This window comes from Octopus bimaculoides, chromosome 20 (genome assembly GCF_001194135.2).
Source record: "Octopus bimaculoides isolate UCB-OBI-ISO-001 chromosome 20, ASM119413v2, whole genome shotgun sequence".
Classification (NCBI taxonomy): domain Eukaryota; kingdom Metazoa; phylum Mollusca; class Cephalopoda; order Octopoda; family Octopodidae; genus Octopus; species Octopus bimaculoides.
In genome coordinates this window covers 302,566-317,364 of record NC_069000.1, presented here as the reverse complement: position 1 = coordinate 317,364, position 14,799 = coordinate 302,566, and the positions used below count along the sequence as shown (strand labels likewise).

Sequence of the window (14,799 nt, the reverse complement as noted above, 5' to 3'; positions counted from 1 at the left end):
TGAAAGCCATCGTCTGCCAGAGATACTAAAAGTATATAAACTATTGAAAGACATGATGCTGTTTTTTCTTCTTTGAGAAACTTTCTTCATAGATTTGTGTTAAAAATTCAATATTTATCAGAACGAGGTAAACGTTGTCACAAAAAGAATTCCAAAAATTACAGACGTGTTTCGTCGCAATTGTGGCTTGTCAATGCCATGTACTCCGAGTGAAGGCGCGTGGTTACGTGGTTAAGGTATTCGGCGCACGATCGTCAGGACATGAGTTCGATACTTGGCGGCGCGTTGTGTCTCTGAGCAAGACACTTTATTTCATGTTGCTCCAATTCACTCAGCTGGCAAAAATGAGTAGTATCTGTAATTCAAAAGGCTGACCTTGTCAAACTCTGTGTCACACTGACTCTCCCTGAGAACTTCGTGAGAAGTACGCGTGTCTGTGGAGTGCTCAGCCACTTGCACATTAATTTCAGGAGCAACTAGAACCTTCGTCGACATCACCAACGGAGTGCCAGTTGTCATTTACGAAGACGATATTCTACCTTCGGGATATAGGAAGCAATGAATGATACGTTCACTTGATATATGTGCACTCGACTCCAAAGAAGTAAGAGGGGCTGGAATTGCACGTAAATTCATCTTCAGGGAACCAACATACAAAAAGCAACCTTAGCATTTAGCACATGTCTTGCTTTTTGTAAGCTGGTTCCCTGACGATGAATTTATGTGGAATTCCAGCACCTCTTACTTCCTTGCAGTAGAGTGCACATATATTTTGAAACATATGTAGGAATTAAAGGAACCTATTGATTATATGCGTTTTGCTCCATTTATTATTATTCTTCGCGTGCGTGCGTGTGTAAAAAGTAAGCAAGATTTTGAACCGCGAAGAATTTGTATCGGGCTTTTGTAGAGTTTTGAATTTTTTTAAACACTTTTTTTGCAATCTTCTGATAATACAAACATAGATTTGCCCACATTGGTATTTTTCCCACGGTTGTGCAATCATCTGTGACCGAGTTGGTCATGAATTTTGTTTATTCGTCATCTTTGAGATTAGTGAAGGGTTCTTGAACAGGAATTATATTTGTCATTAATTGTTGTGTCTTGAGACACTTGTTTTTGCTGCTTTACAGCAGTTTTGTTAACGCTATCCCCCTAGTTTGAAGGAGGAAGCGCATTATCTGTGTCTTCGTAATGCATGAAGATTTGAATTATTCAGACGTGACGACTTCTGGAGAAGAATTACTCAGAAGTTTGAATATTGCTGACCAGAAGACGGAAAAAATTAACGTGGGAAAAGAAAATGAATTTTGCGGCTGGTGAAAAAATTGAAGAAATTTATTTTAAGAAGGTCGACTTTAAAAAGTACAAGGGAATCCTGCGAAGGGAGAGGCACGAGGTAAAAGTGGCAGGAGTCTGTAACACTGGTGTGTGTAGTGTGAGAGGATTACAATCAAGAAAAAGTAGAACAAAAATACGTTAGAATTGTTATGCTCGTGTATTATCAGATAGATGTTGCCGTTTCTTTTTCCGGTGTTGTTACAATCGCTGAAAGCACTTGAGTCCAGTGCCCCAGCTTGGCCGCAGTTCAATGACTGCTACTAGTAAAAGAAATGATGGAAAAAAAAAATCTTCCAAGAGAGATCACTCTAAATTATTTTAGGCTTTTATGAATAAGTTACTTCCCTTAAAATAACTTCAGCTGTGAGACTTTTTTTTTTTCTGATAAAGCAGAGACTTAAGATCGAAAGGTGAAACTTACTATTACTACTACTACTACTATTCTGCCAGTTCGCTGGTAGAATCGTTAGAACACACAGGACAAAATATCTGTTGGCATTTCGTGTCTTCACAGTCTGAGTTCAAATTCCGTCGATATCGACTTTGTCTTTCTTCCTTTGGGGGGGATCAATAAAATAAATACCAGTGAACTCGACTAACCCCACCCCTGCCCCAAACTTTCAGTCTTTATGCCTATAGTGAAAAGAATTTTTATTGGATTTCCGATTTAGGAAAAAGACTATCGATTTTGAGGGGTGGGGGAGGGGTACTTATTTCATCCACCTCAAAAGAATGCTTGGGCAACTTGACTTTGACGGAATTTGAAGTCAAAGTTCTGATTCTTAACTTTCTGAGTTCAAATCCTGCCGAAGTGTCGAAGTACCAGTTAAATACTGGCGTTCGATTCCACTCTCTGGAAGAAACTACGGACCAACAGAACTCAAGGTGTGTTATTATTATTATTATTATTATTATTATTACTGAAATTTAATAAAAAAACGAAACAAGAAGAAAAAGTTTGATAAGTTTATTTCAAAAAAAGTTGGAAAATGGAATTAAAGAAAAAAAGAAACAGAAATTAGCTTTTAATTTGTAAGTCATTTAATTTTCTTGATTTATTTTCTATGAAAATTGCAGCAAAAAGTGAAAGAATGAAATATAGAAAAGAAAATTGTGTTTCTTAGAAATAGTTAAAAAAAAAAAAAAAAAAAGGCACCAGATGGTTTGAAGGGAAAATAATTTTGTTTTGTTTAACGAAAGCAAGTTACGTTAGGTTTGTTCGTGATTAACAACCACTGGAAGGCAATAATTCCATATCTTGTCACATTTGCAGATATTAAATTATGATAGAAAAATAATAATACAGACAAAAGTATGTCAGGTAGTGTGGTAAATTAAACAGATTTTGTTAAAATAAACCAGCAAAAGTAAGAAAAGAAAGAAATACAGAAATAAAAGGCCAATTTCGTTGAAGTGTGAGAGAAAAAAAAAGAGGATGTAATGACATGCAGAGAGAGAAGAAAACAAGATTTAAGATGAGGCTAGAATAATAACTATTATAATTAAAATAGTAATGAGGAGGAGGAGGAGGCAAGAAAGCAATGGCTAGCAATAAGGAAAAAAAAGAACTTTTAAAGTTTCCCCACCCCCTACTTTATCTTCTGAAGATTTCAGCCTTAATGTGAAAGGTTAAGGTTGTCTTAAGAAATTCTCTCAAAAGATTTGCCAACCCAGTGAAGAAGAAAGAAATAAAAAGTGAAGAAGCCAGCCATCTTAAGCAGTACCTTTTTCTTCAGCAATATCTGAAAAAAGAAAAAAAAAAGGTTTATAGAAAATAAAAGAAATTCCACAGGTAAAACAATATATTGACGCCAGGTAAAAACACACCTTTTTTGTCTTTAAAAAAAAAAATTTTAAATCCAAGTTTTATCCTTTTTAGTCTTTCCATCCCCACCCACCCCCTAGCAAGAAATAACTATTTTTCTATGGTTATCTGCCATCCTGGGGCTTTCTTGTCTTGCTTTTCCCCAAACAGAATCACCACTGGCCACAAACTCTTTCATTGCTTTATTACTTTAAGCCAAAATAATTTTTACCATCAGGTTCCAGTTTCACTTTGGCTAAACAAACCCTACCCGACCCCTCTTCCTGATTCCTTCACTGTTTGCACTTGAGGCTGGGAGTCCCTTCTCACTGGTCAGAACATTAAGTAGTTAACAAGAACTCCCACACATCCAAACTTGTTCATTTTACAGCCAGATGCCTTTCCTGACACTAACCCTTACCTTATTTGAGTAAGGGATCACATTTCACACAGCTTCAAAGGGACAAAGAGCAAAAACAATTTGTTGACAACAACAAAGAACACTTTTATACAAACAAATGCAGAAAAAAAAAACACAAACACGTGATAGTCTTCTTTCAGTTTTTGCCAACCAAATCCACTCCAAAGGGTTTGGTCGGCCCAGGGTTATAGCAGAGAACTTTTGCTCACGGTGGGATTGAGCCTGTAATCATGCGGTTGGAAAGTGACCCTTGGGAAACCGTACAGCCATGCTTACACCTTATTCCAGTTCTAAATATATTTCCCTCATCGATCCATTTGCTTACATAGAGCTTCGGAGTTGTCTCCCCTCGCTCTTATTGACTAACCTTTCTCACAACACGTGACCTTGATTAATGACGATTTTTTTTTCCTTTGTTGAATAAGAGAAATGTATCGGCACTGATTATATAAATCAGTTTGTGCCCAACTAAAAAAAAAAAAAAAAAAAAAAAAAAGGCCCTATACACGGCTGTCAGCTCCAAAAATGCTAAACAAATTTCACTTGTCAAACAAACAATGCATAACAGAAATTGAACCCAAAAAACTCACCAGCCTTGGTTGGCAATACTCCTTTCTCACAAGTCTTTGTGCATTTTAAATCAGCTTTGTCAAACTTGTTGATGGAAGCCTTCAGTTCTTGCTCAGTTTTTTCTTGTTTAATTGCTAAAGAAAAATTTCAGAATATTAAATGTAGCTCCAAGTACACACACAAACTGAAGTACATACCAGAAATATCAGTTTCTAATATAAACAGATTTCAATTTAAAAAAACAGTAAAGTGCCATTTTATCATCGTAGTCATTCTGACATCTACTTTTCAACAGCTGGGTGCCCTTCCTATCACCAACCCTCACCGTTTCCAAGAAAGGTAACATGTTTCTGCCATGACCAGATAGGTTTCCACAATAGATTGCAAACAAACAAAACTGCACTTCTATGAAGGTGATGCCTCTTTAAAATGGTATTAGTTGGTTCAGGGCTACAGAGAGGACTTGCTTAAGGTGCCAACCCAAAGCCACATGGTTGTAAAGCAAGCTTAACCAATGTCCAGAAAATCTGTCTATGTGCTGCCAAACTGACCCCACTTGTGCTTGTGCCATGTAAAAAGCACTCAGTCCATTCTGTGGAGTGGTTCATGTTAGGAAGGGCAGGCACCCCTCCATAAAAAACCCTGCCAAAACAGACAAGTCTAATGCAGGCTCCAGCCTGGCCAGCTTCCGTCAAACTGCCCAACCAATAGGAGGAGGGTGTTAAACGACGATGATGATGATGAGGATGATGATGAGGATGTGGATGTACGTGGTTCCACTTCTTGTCAGTCTTGAAAAGAGCAAACTTTAGATCAAAGATTCTCCATCCATGACATTCACTCCCCATTATTTTGCATATCTGGCACTAGATATGGAAACAAAGGTTGGCAACAGGAAAGGCGTCCTGTCTCACTGAATCCCGTCTGATCCATTCAAGCATGGAAAAACAGAAAATGATAATGGTCATAAACAGTGAATGGTTGAAGGAATGTGTGCCTCCTTGTTATGAGATCCTGGGATCAGATGATGTTACTCATATCCAGACTTCTTTGAAAAACACGTTTGGTCAAAGGACAGTATGTTGATGTTGATGACGATAACCGTAAGCAATCACTTACTGTCTTTGTCTGGAAGTGGATTCTTCTCCTCCACGTTCGCATGTTTTAGTTGGTTCTTATCAAATTCGGTAATATTGCTTCGGAGTTCTTGTTCTGTCTTCTCTTGGTCAATTTCTAAATTTAAAGAAAAAATTAAAATTAGAAAAGAAAAACAAAAACTAAGTCACTTCGGAGGTGTGAAAAGTCTATTTACAAACTCAGAAACACTTTTTTTCTATATTCCATACAGTTTATTTGAATTCATTAAAATATTTTAATAGCTTTCAAAATATAAGTTCCTTTGTCCTATTTGTCCTATTTGTGAGAGAGAGAAAGAGAGAGAGAGAGAGAGAGAGAGAGAGAAAGAGAGAGAGAGAGAAAGAGAGAGAGAGAGAGAAAAAGAGACTGTGGGCATTTGTGTGGTTAGGTGGAAACTCCAGAAATTGTTTGACTGCCAAAGTCAGTCATTTCAAAATTTTATATTCAACCCATACAATACATAATAGCATTTTGTCAAGTACCAAAGTCTTTTGTTATGCAATTATGACTGGGCCACGACAAATACTAAAAGTCTTAATGACAGAAGCTGTTGGCTGCTTCTTATTAGGTTTCAGCACAAATTATCTATTCACGCCTACATTCTACAAGAACTGGCTTCTTTTACAGACTTGGAAACTTGAAAACTATTGGACAAAAACAAAAGAGCAAATAAGAAAACCTGAGAGGGGGGGGGGGTTATATGACTAAGAACAACAATACAATTGTTTTAAATGTTTATGCAACCATTATCATTAGTAAAACAGTCAATGTGTGACAAAAATATATTTAATTCTTTCTCATTAAGAGTTAAGAGTTAATTGGTGAAGAAAGATTTCCGACAATTAACTGGAAGATAACAGAATCCAGGAAAAGTTTGTGGTTAGGGTCTGCAACCACAAAAAATTATTTGACTTAATTTTGTAAAATTTGATAAAGTTGTATGGAATGGAGAGAATCTTTGAAGAAATGATTTTAGTGAGAAGGGAATAAATTCTTCAAAGAAAAACTTCAACAGATTTGAAGTAATTATTTTCATAAGAATTTAGTTAATTCGTTTCCAATTATAGGAAGGCAATAAAATTCTCACACCAAACTTTAAAATGATTTTGTTTTTTTAACTATTAAGTAAATTTCAGGAGTTATAACTTGATTTTCTCAAGAAATGAATTTTATTTGGATGAAAACAGAGTTCTATGCCAAATGTTGTTTTTTGTAATCTAGACATAAAACAATCTCAGGCAAAAAAAAACGACAGCAGCTTTAAAGGAGAAAATGGCCTTTTAAGATTTGGACAAAGAAGTTATTAGGGTTTGAGGAGAGATTAAAATGTGTGTGACTTATAAAGACCAAGAAATACAACAAACGAAGATTCATTGAATATTTAAAAGGGTCCATTTCGATATACAATTAAATACAAATTAATCACATTTACAAAATTAAATCAATTTAAATCAATTTATGATGGAATGAGGATTAGAGTACATCTTTAGTGGGTGGGAGTACATATTTCTGCAAGGAGGGGACATTTTCTGCTCCAGAGTGTTTGGCGTTCTAGAAACAAACAAAAACAAAAACAAAAACAACATTAAAAATGAAAATCTCTAAAAGCTATGTTAGTAACAATTTGAGTTAGTTTGAACCAAAACTACAAGCAACCCTTTAAGTATGAACATACACAAAAAAGGGACCAGATTGGAAGGAGAGCCTGGTTTATTGATCGATTCATTCAACCTGCATACCCCCAACACACACAAGCTGACAACACTAAACCTATTTTTGATACAATGTATAACAATAAGTCTGTCTCTACATTCCTAAACAAAGACAACAAAGAATGAATATACTTGTATTACACACACACACACACACACACACACACACACAGTAACAAGAGTCTACTCCTAAAGACTTATTACAACCATATGTGCGTGTTTTATATATCACACCACACATTTTGTTATATCTGTTCACAAAAGAGATGATGATTAAACAATGCAAAAATGTTGAGGCAGCGTGCAAAAGAAGGTCCCTCTAACTCAGTGGTTCCCAAACATTTTCGGGCTGTCGCCCCCTTAACATCCGGGCCACGTTCCTAGCGCACCCATCCCAACCAACCATCACAAACCTCTTTCTGAAGCAAATTCAAAGCAACCGTATTTCACCAATAAAACTTCATCCAATGAACCCATTATTTTGTTGTTTTTACAGGAATCGTTTCTCCATTATCACCCCACTTTTCTTCAAGGTCCTCTTGGAATTTTCCACTGTCCCTAAGGAGGCAATACCACCCACTTTGGGAACCACTGCCTAATTTATGCCAAGAAGAGAAAATGTCAACTTGTAGACATAAATACATACAGGAGAAAAAAAGATTAGCTTTCTTATGAGCATCAAAATGATTACTTTCACATTTTTAATACATTCTGGAAGATCTGAATGTGTCCATAACACATATGGGACCCTGAAACACCTCTGTTTCAACATTGTTGTCTTCTCAGGCAAAGGAGACCCCAAACTAATGACTAACAAGAGCTCAGGGCTCTTGTTTATAACTTCAGCAAACAAAACATTTGCTGATGCATGTCTGAAATGGTGGCAGCCAGTTGCTGTTACATACTTAAAAGGCTCTTGAGTGGTTAGTAACTAAAAACACACAAGTTTAGTAATTAAAAAAAAATATCAACTGAAAGCTAAGGTTGTTAGTAAGAAACGCTGAGGGTTATTGAGCAAAATTTTAAGCACAATTAAAAACACAAATCTATTCAGTTATTCGTTTGTCCACCCAATCGCATGATGCATGCCTCAGCATATGGTTAAGACTTTCTGCCCATGACCAACCTGTCTTGTCAGGTAAGTTTATTTTCTCTTGGGTTTCAGTTGGGTTAAGTTTTGTCTTATCAAAACTACCAATGGAGCTGCGTAACTCTTGCTCACTTTTCTCTTTGACAATATCTAAGGAAAAAAAAACAATAAAAACAAAAAATAGAAAAACAAAGACATTTGAGGAAGGACTGCTGGTGGCAGTGACTGAAGGAACCAAAAGATTAAAGAATAATGGAAGGGAGGCAAAAGCTGCCAATGGAAGTCACTCATCACTCATAAGCACAATTAAAAACACAAATCTGTTCAGTTATTCGTTTGTCCACCCAATTGCATGAAGCATGTCTCAGCACATGGTTAAGTCTTTCTGCCCATGACCAACTAGTCTAGTCAGATAAGCTTATTTTCCAGTCATATCTTTCTACAGATTATTTCTTAAATTGAAATCCTGTATTTTTTCCCCCAAAATTTTAGAAAAGAATTTACAAAAGGCATTTGGTTGAAAGAAATAGACCTGTCAGGGTTAGCCAAGTTCCTCAGCCAAAGTTAGTGCTACTTGGTTGAGTGTAGTGAGGGCTAGGGCATTGCAGGACTGATTATCAGTTAGGGTTTGCTTGAATTAAGGGGATTATCTACTGGACCAAGTTAACTCAGATTCCTTGAATGAGAATCTCTACATGGTCATCCATACTTGCTAAAAATAGCAGTCAAAACTTCCAACTCACACCAGTCACCAACATTAAGTTCACAGTTGGTAAAATAAATGAATGATTGTGGTTGGTTAACACGGCCAATGCAGCCTGGGGGTCATTCAAAATACTAGAAATAGCAGCAGCAGCAAATCTCCATTTAAATCATATCCTGCTATCTTAAAAAAAAAAAAAGTACCATTGGATAATGTAGACTTATATAGAAGTGAAAGTCATGGCTGGATTGTCTTATCAGTATAGTTAACTCCCGATAGACTTAGAAACGAATAAAGATGAAGTCTTCAAATGATATTTCACAACTTAAAGGGTTATGGAGACTCCCTTTTATATAGGGGTGGGATTTAAAAGAAACATGATGAGCCACAGGTCAACCTTGATTGAGTAAGCCTTGGATCAAAGCAACCCAACCATGACCTTCCCATCATTTTTAGGAATATCTAGAACTACATCATCTAATAGCTCCAATGTTATTTGATTTGAGGAAGGTGTGACTTATTTCGATCAGGTGAAAACTTTAATAAATCTGAATCAAGAATTTTCTTTTCTTTCTGAGAATAAAGCAGAGAAGCACTCAAGACTGGGTTTCCTGTGGCTTTGGAATCCATTTTTACATAGAGAAAAAATAAAATTAATGGATTACTCGGTCAGTTTTGCAAAAGTAGTGTAGCTACGTAATTGTCAACGGGTGTGTGTGTGTGTGTACACAAACCAGTGAAAAAGTATCCGGTTATAAATCCGACCAATGTGCTTGTCACCATGACAACAGTGAAGCTGATGGATGCAAACAAAATGCGTGTTTTGTTTGTCTTCAAGGTTTTAATGTCTCCTCTTTAAAACAAACGATTCATTGCATAATTATTTCTATAAATAGTTTATACATCAAACAAATGCTCAAGCAGTTCTGGGGTGACAAAGGAGCCTCTTTATAACATGGCTTCCTTCTAGAAAGAGTCAGCTATCTCTCCCTCAAATTATTGTTGTCATAAAAAGGAAGTTCACATTGTGATTATGTGGCCCTTGATAGAGAATAGGGTTGTTTGATGAGGGTTAATCTGGGACCAAAACAATAACTAGGAGCTAAATAGGGAGCCCTTAAGGTGGTTACTCAAATAGCACCCAAATCTCCCTCAAAATACACTCCTACAGCCTTGAGAAAATTGAAGACCACAATCTTACACACACGAGAGAGAAATAAAAGGCAGGATCATAACTGCAACATCTGATGAGATCAGCTTTAAGGAAGTTGACGACCTTAGGGATTAAAAAAAAAAAAAGTACCATTCAAGGGATTAATAAAATCAATGTCCTGCCATCCCTCCAAAACGTGAGTGTGACTACTGTCAGACCCCTCCACTCCAAAACGCAAGTGTAACTATTGCCAGATGTCTCTTTCTACTCTTCAATCAAGGAAGGACACCGTTTATAGCATCCGAGGCAAAGTAATACAACTTAACTCTAAGGACCAGATTTCATTTTCCCATCATGCAGTAGCAGAGGTCCCAACCAAACAAGGACATCTGTCAGTCAGGAATTCAAAGGACAGCAAAAGAAGGACCAGGCTTACAAAAGAAAGAGAAAAATGGGGTCAATTTGTTTGGTTGAATCCGTTCCAAGGCACTGCCCCAGCATGGCTGCAATCCAATGACTGAAACAAGTGAAAGAGTTAAAGAAAATCATTAATTTCCCTCCCACCACCTCCCCACAGCTATTCCACTTTTCAGGCCCTTAAAAGGAAAAAGGAAACAGTTTCAATTCTCACCAGTTTTCGTCGGAAGAGCCGTCTTCTCTTGGACATCGATGTGCTGCAGGTCGTCCTTCTTGGTAGTTTTGATTTCATCCAAAAATGGCCGGGGAGAAGTGGTAGTCATCTTGGAATTTAAAAGGCCTAAAAATATTTAAAACACATTAAGTTGATCAGTTAATAAGATTATCGTTTGTTACTCATTTAAATATCTTACAGCTGCATTATCAAAAAACAAAGTTTAATCTCTAATAATGAAGGGAATTGTTTGAAAAAATTAATCTTATTTAGAAAAAGAAATTAGTAAAAATAAAAATAGATTGTTTACAAGCGAGGGAAAGAGAATAACAGCTAAAAAAAAAAAAGAAGTTAATTGTAATCAATTGAAAAAGAAGAATTTTTAATTAATGATGAAGAGGACAGTATTATCAAAGCCAGATTGAAGAGAATTATAACCAAAATTATATTTGACAAGATTACTACTGCCAATAGCCTTTTACTTTTCCAACCAGTAAGGTGTGATTGAAGGGAATTTTAGCTGCTATTTCTAATAAGTTGACCAATATATAAAAGACTTGTTGGTTTCTGAGAGTGAATAACATTACAAACTAAAGTAGTCGTATGTTGGTTCATAGGTGTGTAGATGTGTGTATAGAAGGCATTGCCTTAAGTCCTGTTATTGAAAAGGGACAGAGTAAGGAGGTCGGCCATAGATGCCCTGTGTCAGACGATTTGACTGAGGACTGGTGAACCAGAAGGCTGCACCAGGCTCCAATCTGATCTGGCAGAGTTTCTACAGCTGGATGACCTTCCTAACACCAACCACTCCGAGAGTGTAGTGGGGGCTTTTACGTGCCACCAGCACGATGGCCAGTCAGGCGGTACTGGCAATAGCCATGCTCAAATGGTGTTTTTTATGTGCCACCTGCACAGGAGCCAGTCCAGCAGCACTGGCAACGATTACACTCAGATGGTGCTCTTAACGTTCCACTAGCACAGATGCCAGTCAGGCGGTGCTATCATCGGCCACAACTTAAGAAAAACGTTTCATATTGCTAAGAGACAATTTTCAATAAAATAAATAAATTTAAAACATCAATCATCACAGATTGGTAGGCTTTCTTAAATGAAAGTTGTTTAGAATTACTTGGAAGGAAAAGAAATTTCATTTATAGATATACAAGACTATCTCTGTAAGAATATATATTTGGCTGGCACCAAATTTCATTCTCACACTTAACAAGCAGTTCTTTCTTGTCTGACAGCATCAAAATAGACAAGAACTGCAACACATGATACCCTAATCCTCCTCCTCAAAGAATTTCTTTTTAAATTTCTCTTTCAACAGTTTTTCACACCCACACATTTTCTCTCAGAATTTTTGCATCTGTTTCTTTCATGACTGTATAGTGAAAGGTATGGCTGTGTGGTTAAGAAACTTGCTTCCCAACCACGTGGTCTTGGGTTCAATTCTACTGCACAGCACCTAAGCAAGTGTCTTCTATAGCCCCAAACTGCCAAATCCACTTGTGAGTGGATTTTGGTAGATGGAAACTGACAGAAGCATGTACTCTCATCTAGACATAACACAATTGTTGTCGATAAGCATCAGTCATACTACAAGTGATGTTTATGAACGAACATTCCATTTAAAACATGTCTGTCCATGGGGAAATATCAGCTCATGTCAAAACAGGTGAAGAATGGGAACAGGAAGGCCATCTGGCCATAACAAAATCTGCCTTAACTTACTCCAGCTGAGCCACGTGTATATTAAATGATGATGTATCACTAAGTACAAGTCCTCTTCAACAGTTTTTCAGCATTTATTACATTTTTTTTGTAAGGTTTAGCATCCCAAGATCAACTTTTACCATTCTGATCTCTTATTTTCTTTGGTCTTCCGCATCTACTTGAATCCCCTGTTACTTCCTTAACCAACTCTCATCATCCGTACCCTAACCCCAACTCCTTCCTTCCACACATCCAGCTTTTCTCCCAAATAATATACAAATTGTGTTGAGCATCACTGCTTCATTTCTTTTCACTTTGTTCATATCTTTTAGGATTCTATGTTAATGCCAGACGATCAAATGATACCAGGCTTCATAAAACGGTTTTTCCACTCAGATCAAACCCTTTGTCACCCTCAAAGCCAACAGCTCCCTCTACTTTCTCTTTTTATTCAGACTATATGATATCTTTAGAGCACTCTTCCATCTTGCATATCATCATCACCTTTTAACTCTCATCCTCCTAGCTAATATGCATTGGACAATTAGAGAGGATCCAATGGCCCCCAAGGGCTGCACCAACAACCAATAGGTACTCTTTAGCCAAGCAGATTCTGGAGTCACATAAAATGAAATGCCTTGCTCAACGATGCAATGTGCTACTCAGTCCAGAAATTAGCCTAATCAACACAATCACGATGGATGTGTTGGGAGATAAGAAGAGTACAAGGAAGCTGTCTTCATTCTATTCTATTAATATAACATTCCACTATATCCGTGTGCTTTTTTGTCAACAAAACACATTCTATGAGAAGATCCTGTTTTCAATATCGCAAGGAGAGACATTATTTAAATACAGTTTGCAGGGACTGGATTTTCCCTTCAGGCTTATTTGCTTCCACTCTTTAAAACCATTTCAGGACCACATTAATTGTGAAGCTCTTGTGATTACCTTCAATGAGTGAGACCTATCAGAGCCTTGCTCAATCTGCTAGAAACAGCAACCAAACCTCCCTCAGGTCACACTATATTCTTTAAAAATATGTATTTGTACATTGGAGAATGTAAAGGACTCAATAATCACAACTGGAATAGTATTTTCTAGGGGTCGACTGGATTAGAGCTGATCTGGAACTAAAGTGTTCTGGTATTTTTTTTTCTTCTTAATTTACCAAAAAATAAAAAAAGGATACAACTGGTCTGTTTACCATTATTATCAATGCTGCTGATACCATCACTAACCCCTATAGAAACCAACCAAGAACTATCCACATTGGTGCTGAAACTGGTAATGAAAATGGCAACCAAATTTCCCCTCAAATCTCATTATTATGGAAAAAAAAATACATTAGACGCCATTCTTTACTATTAAAACAGGATGTCACAAATGGAATGTCTTTGATCATAAGTCAAAGTCCAGCCTGAACAACCACCACCACCACCTAAACTCGATGCTTAAAATTCTGATGGAAACCATTTTCTCCACACACCCCCCTCTTTTAAAAACAATTATATTTGAGATTTCTGTTTTGTCCTAAATATTAACTGAGGTCACTTAACATATTTAATCTATGACTCATTAAATATGTTAACGCAGATAAATAGCGAAGCGGCGGTGGTGTGTGTGTGTGTGTGTGTGTGCGTATTGTTATCTAGGGAGAGTCAATATGTTAATAAATAATAAACACACACACACGTTGGTTCAATACCATTGCCTTATTTTACAGACTGATGGTTTAGGCGCCATTTGCATGATTCTGATGTGGAATAATTCCTTCGGGTGAAGATCTAATTTTAATTCAATATTTTGAGTAGAAATTACTCTGGAATCAACTTCTCTCCAAATGAACTTCGGATCAGCTGCCAATGAGAAATTAGGGACCAAATAAGGATGAATGGCAGAATTCCTGGCACATAGGATAAAATAGCTTGCAGTAGTTAATCACATCAGCAGTTCAAATCCAACCCCCAGGGTACACAGTGTCAGTTTAAACTTGTTAGTCATCATATTTGATGATGATGATGATTTCTGTCTTCATTCCAGTTAATTTAGAAAATAATGCACTCATTATTAAGCAAAGTGATAAGAGCACCACTTGAAAATCAGAATGACCTCAATAGAATTCATTTTGTGATAAGCATTGCAGACGAAGATCTTGGATCTTGGATCTTTTCTCTTTGGCCGCAACTGTAGAAATTTGAAAGTTTTGTGAAAATTTTAAAATTTGGTGTATTAATGTAATTTTCCATGCTGAATCTCAGGAGATAATTTGCTTTTTCTAGAAAGTTTTTTAATAAAAAGTTACAAAAGGTTTAAAGTTTGATTGTTTTTACGCAGTCAGAAAACAGGATTAGAAAGCTATCATTTTATGCGTGACTTCATATTGTCAACTGTAAACAAATTCTGCTTTAACACATGCCAATCACTTGTAACTCTTAGTTTTTGGAATTTTCAAAACAATTTTTGTAAATTTGTATTCTACACAAGGAATTCATACAATTATGCAAAAAAAAAAAAAAAA

General features: G+C 36.6%; 1 protein-coding gene across 2 annotated transcripts in view; it reads right to left on the bottom strand.

Annotated features, from left to right (window-relative positions):
* Positions 1-2,293: 2,293 nt before the first annotated feature.
* LOC106878465 (thymosin beta) overlaps positions 2,294-14,799 on the bottom strand; it is a 30,996-nt gene continuing 18,490 nt past the window's right edge. For both annotated transcript variants that reach the window (XM_014927680.2, XM_014927681.2), the window contains exons 2-6: positions 10,563-10,688; positions 8,112-8,225; positions 5,256-5,369; positions 4,157-4,270; positions 2,294-3,083 (exon numbers count right to left, since the gene is read on the bottom strand). In XM_014927680.2, coding sequence (XP_014783166.1) covers positions 3,055-3,083; positions 4,157-4,270; positions 5,256-5,369; positions 8,112-8,225; positions 10,563-10,688 — 497 coding nt within the window. In that variant the 3' untranslated portion in view covers positions 2,294-3,054. The remainder of the gene's footprint in view (positions 3,084-4,156; positions 4,271-5,255; positions 5,370-8,111; positions 8,226-10,562; positions 10,689-14,799) is intronic.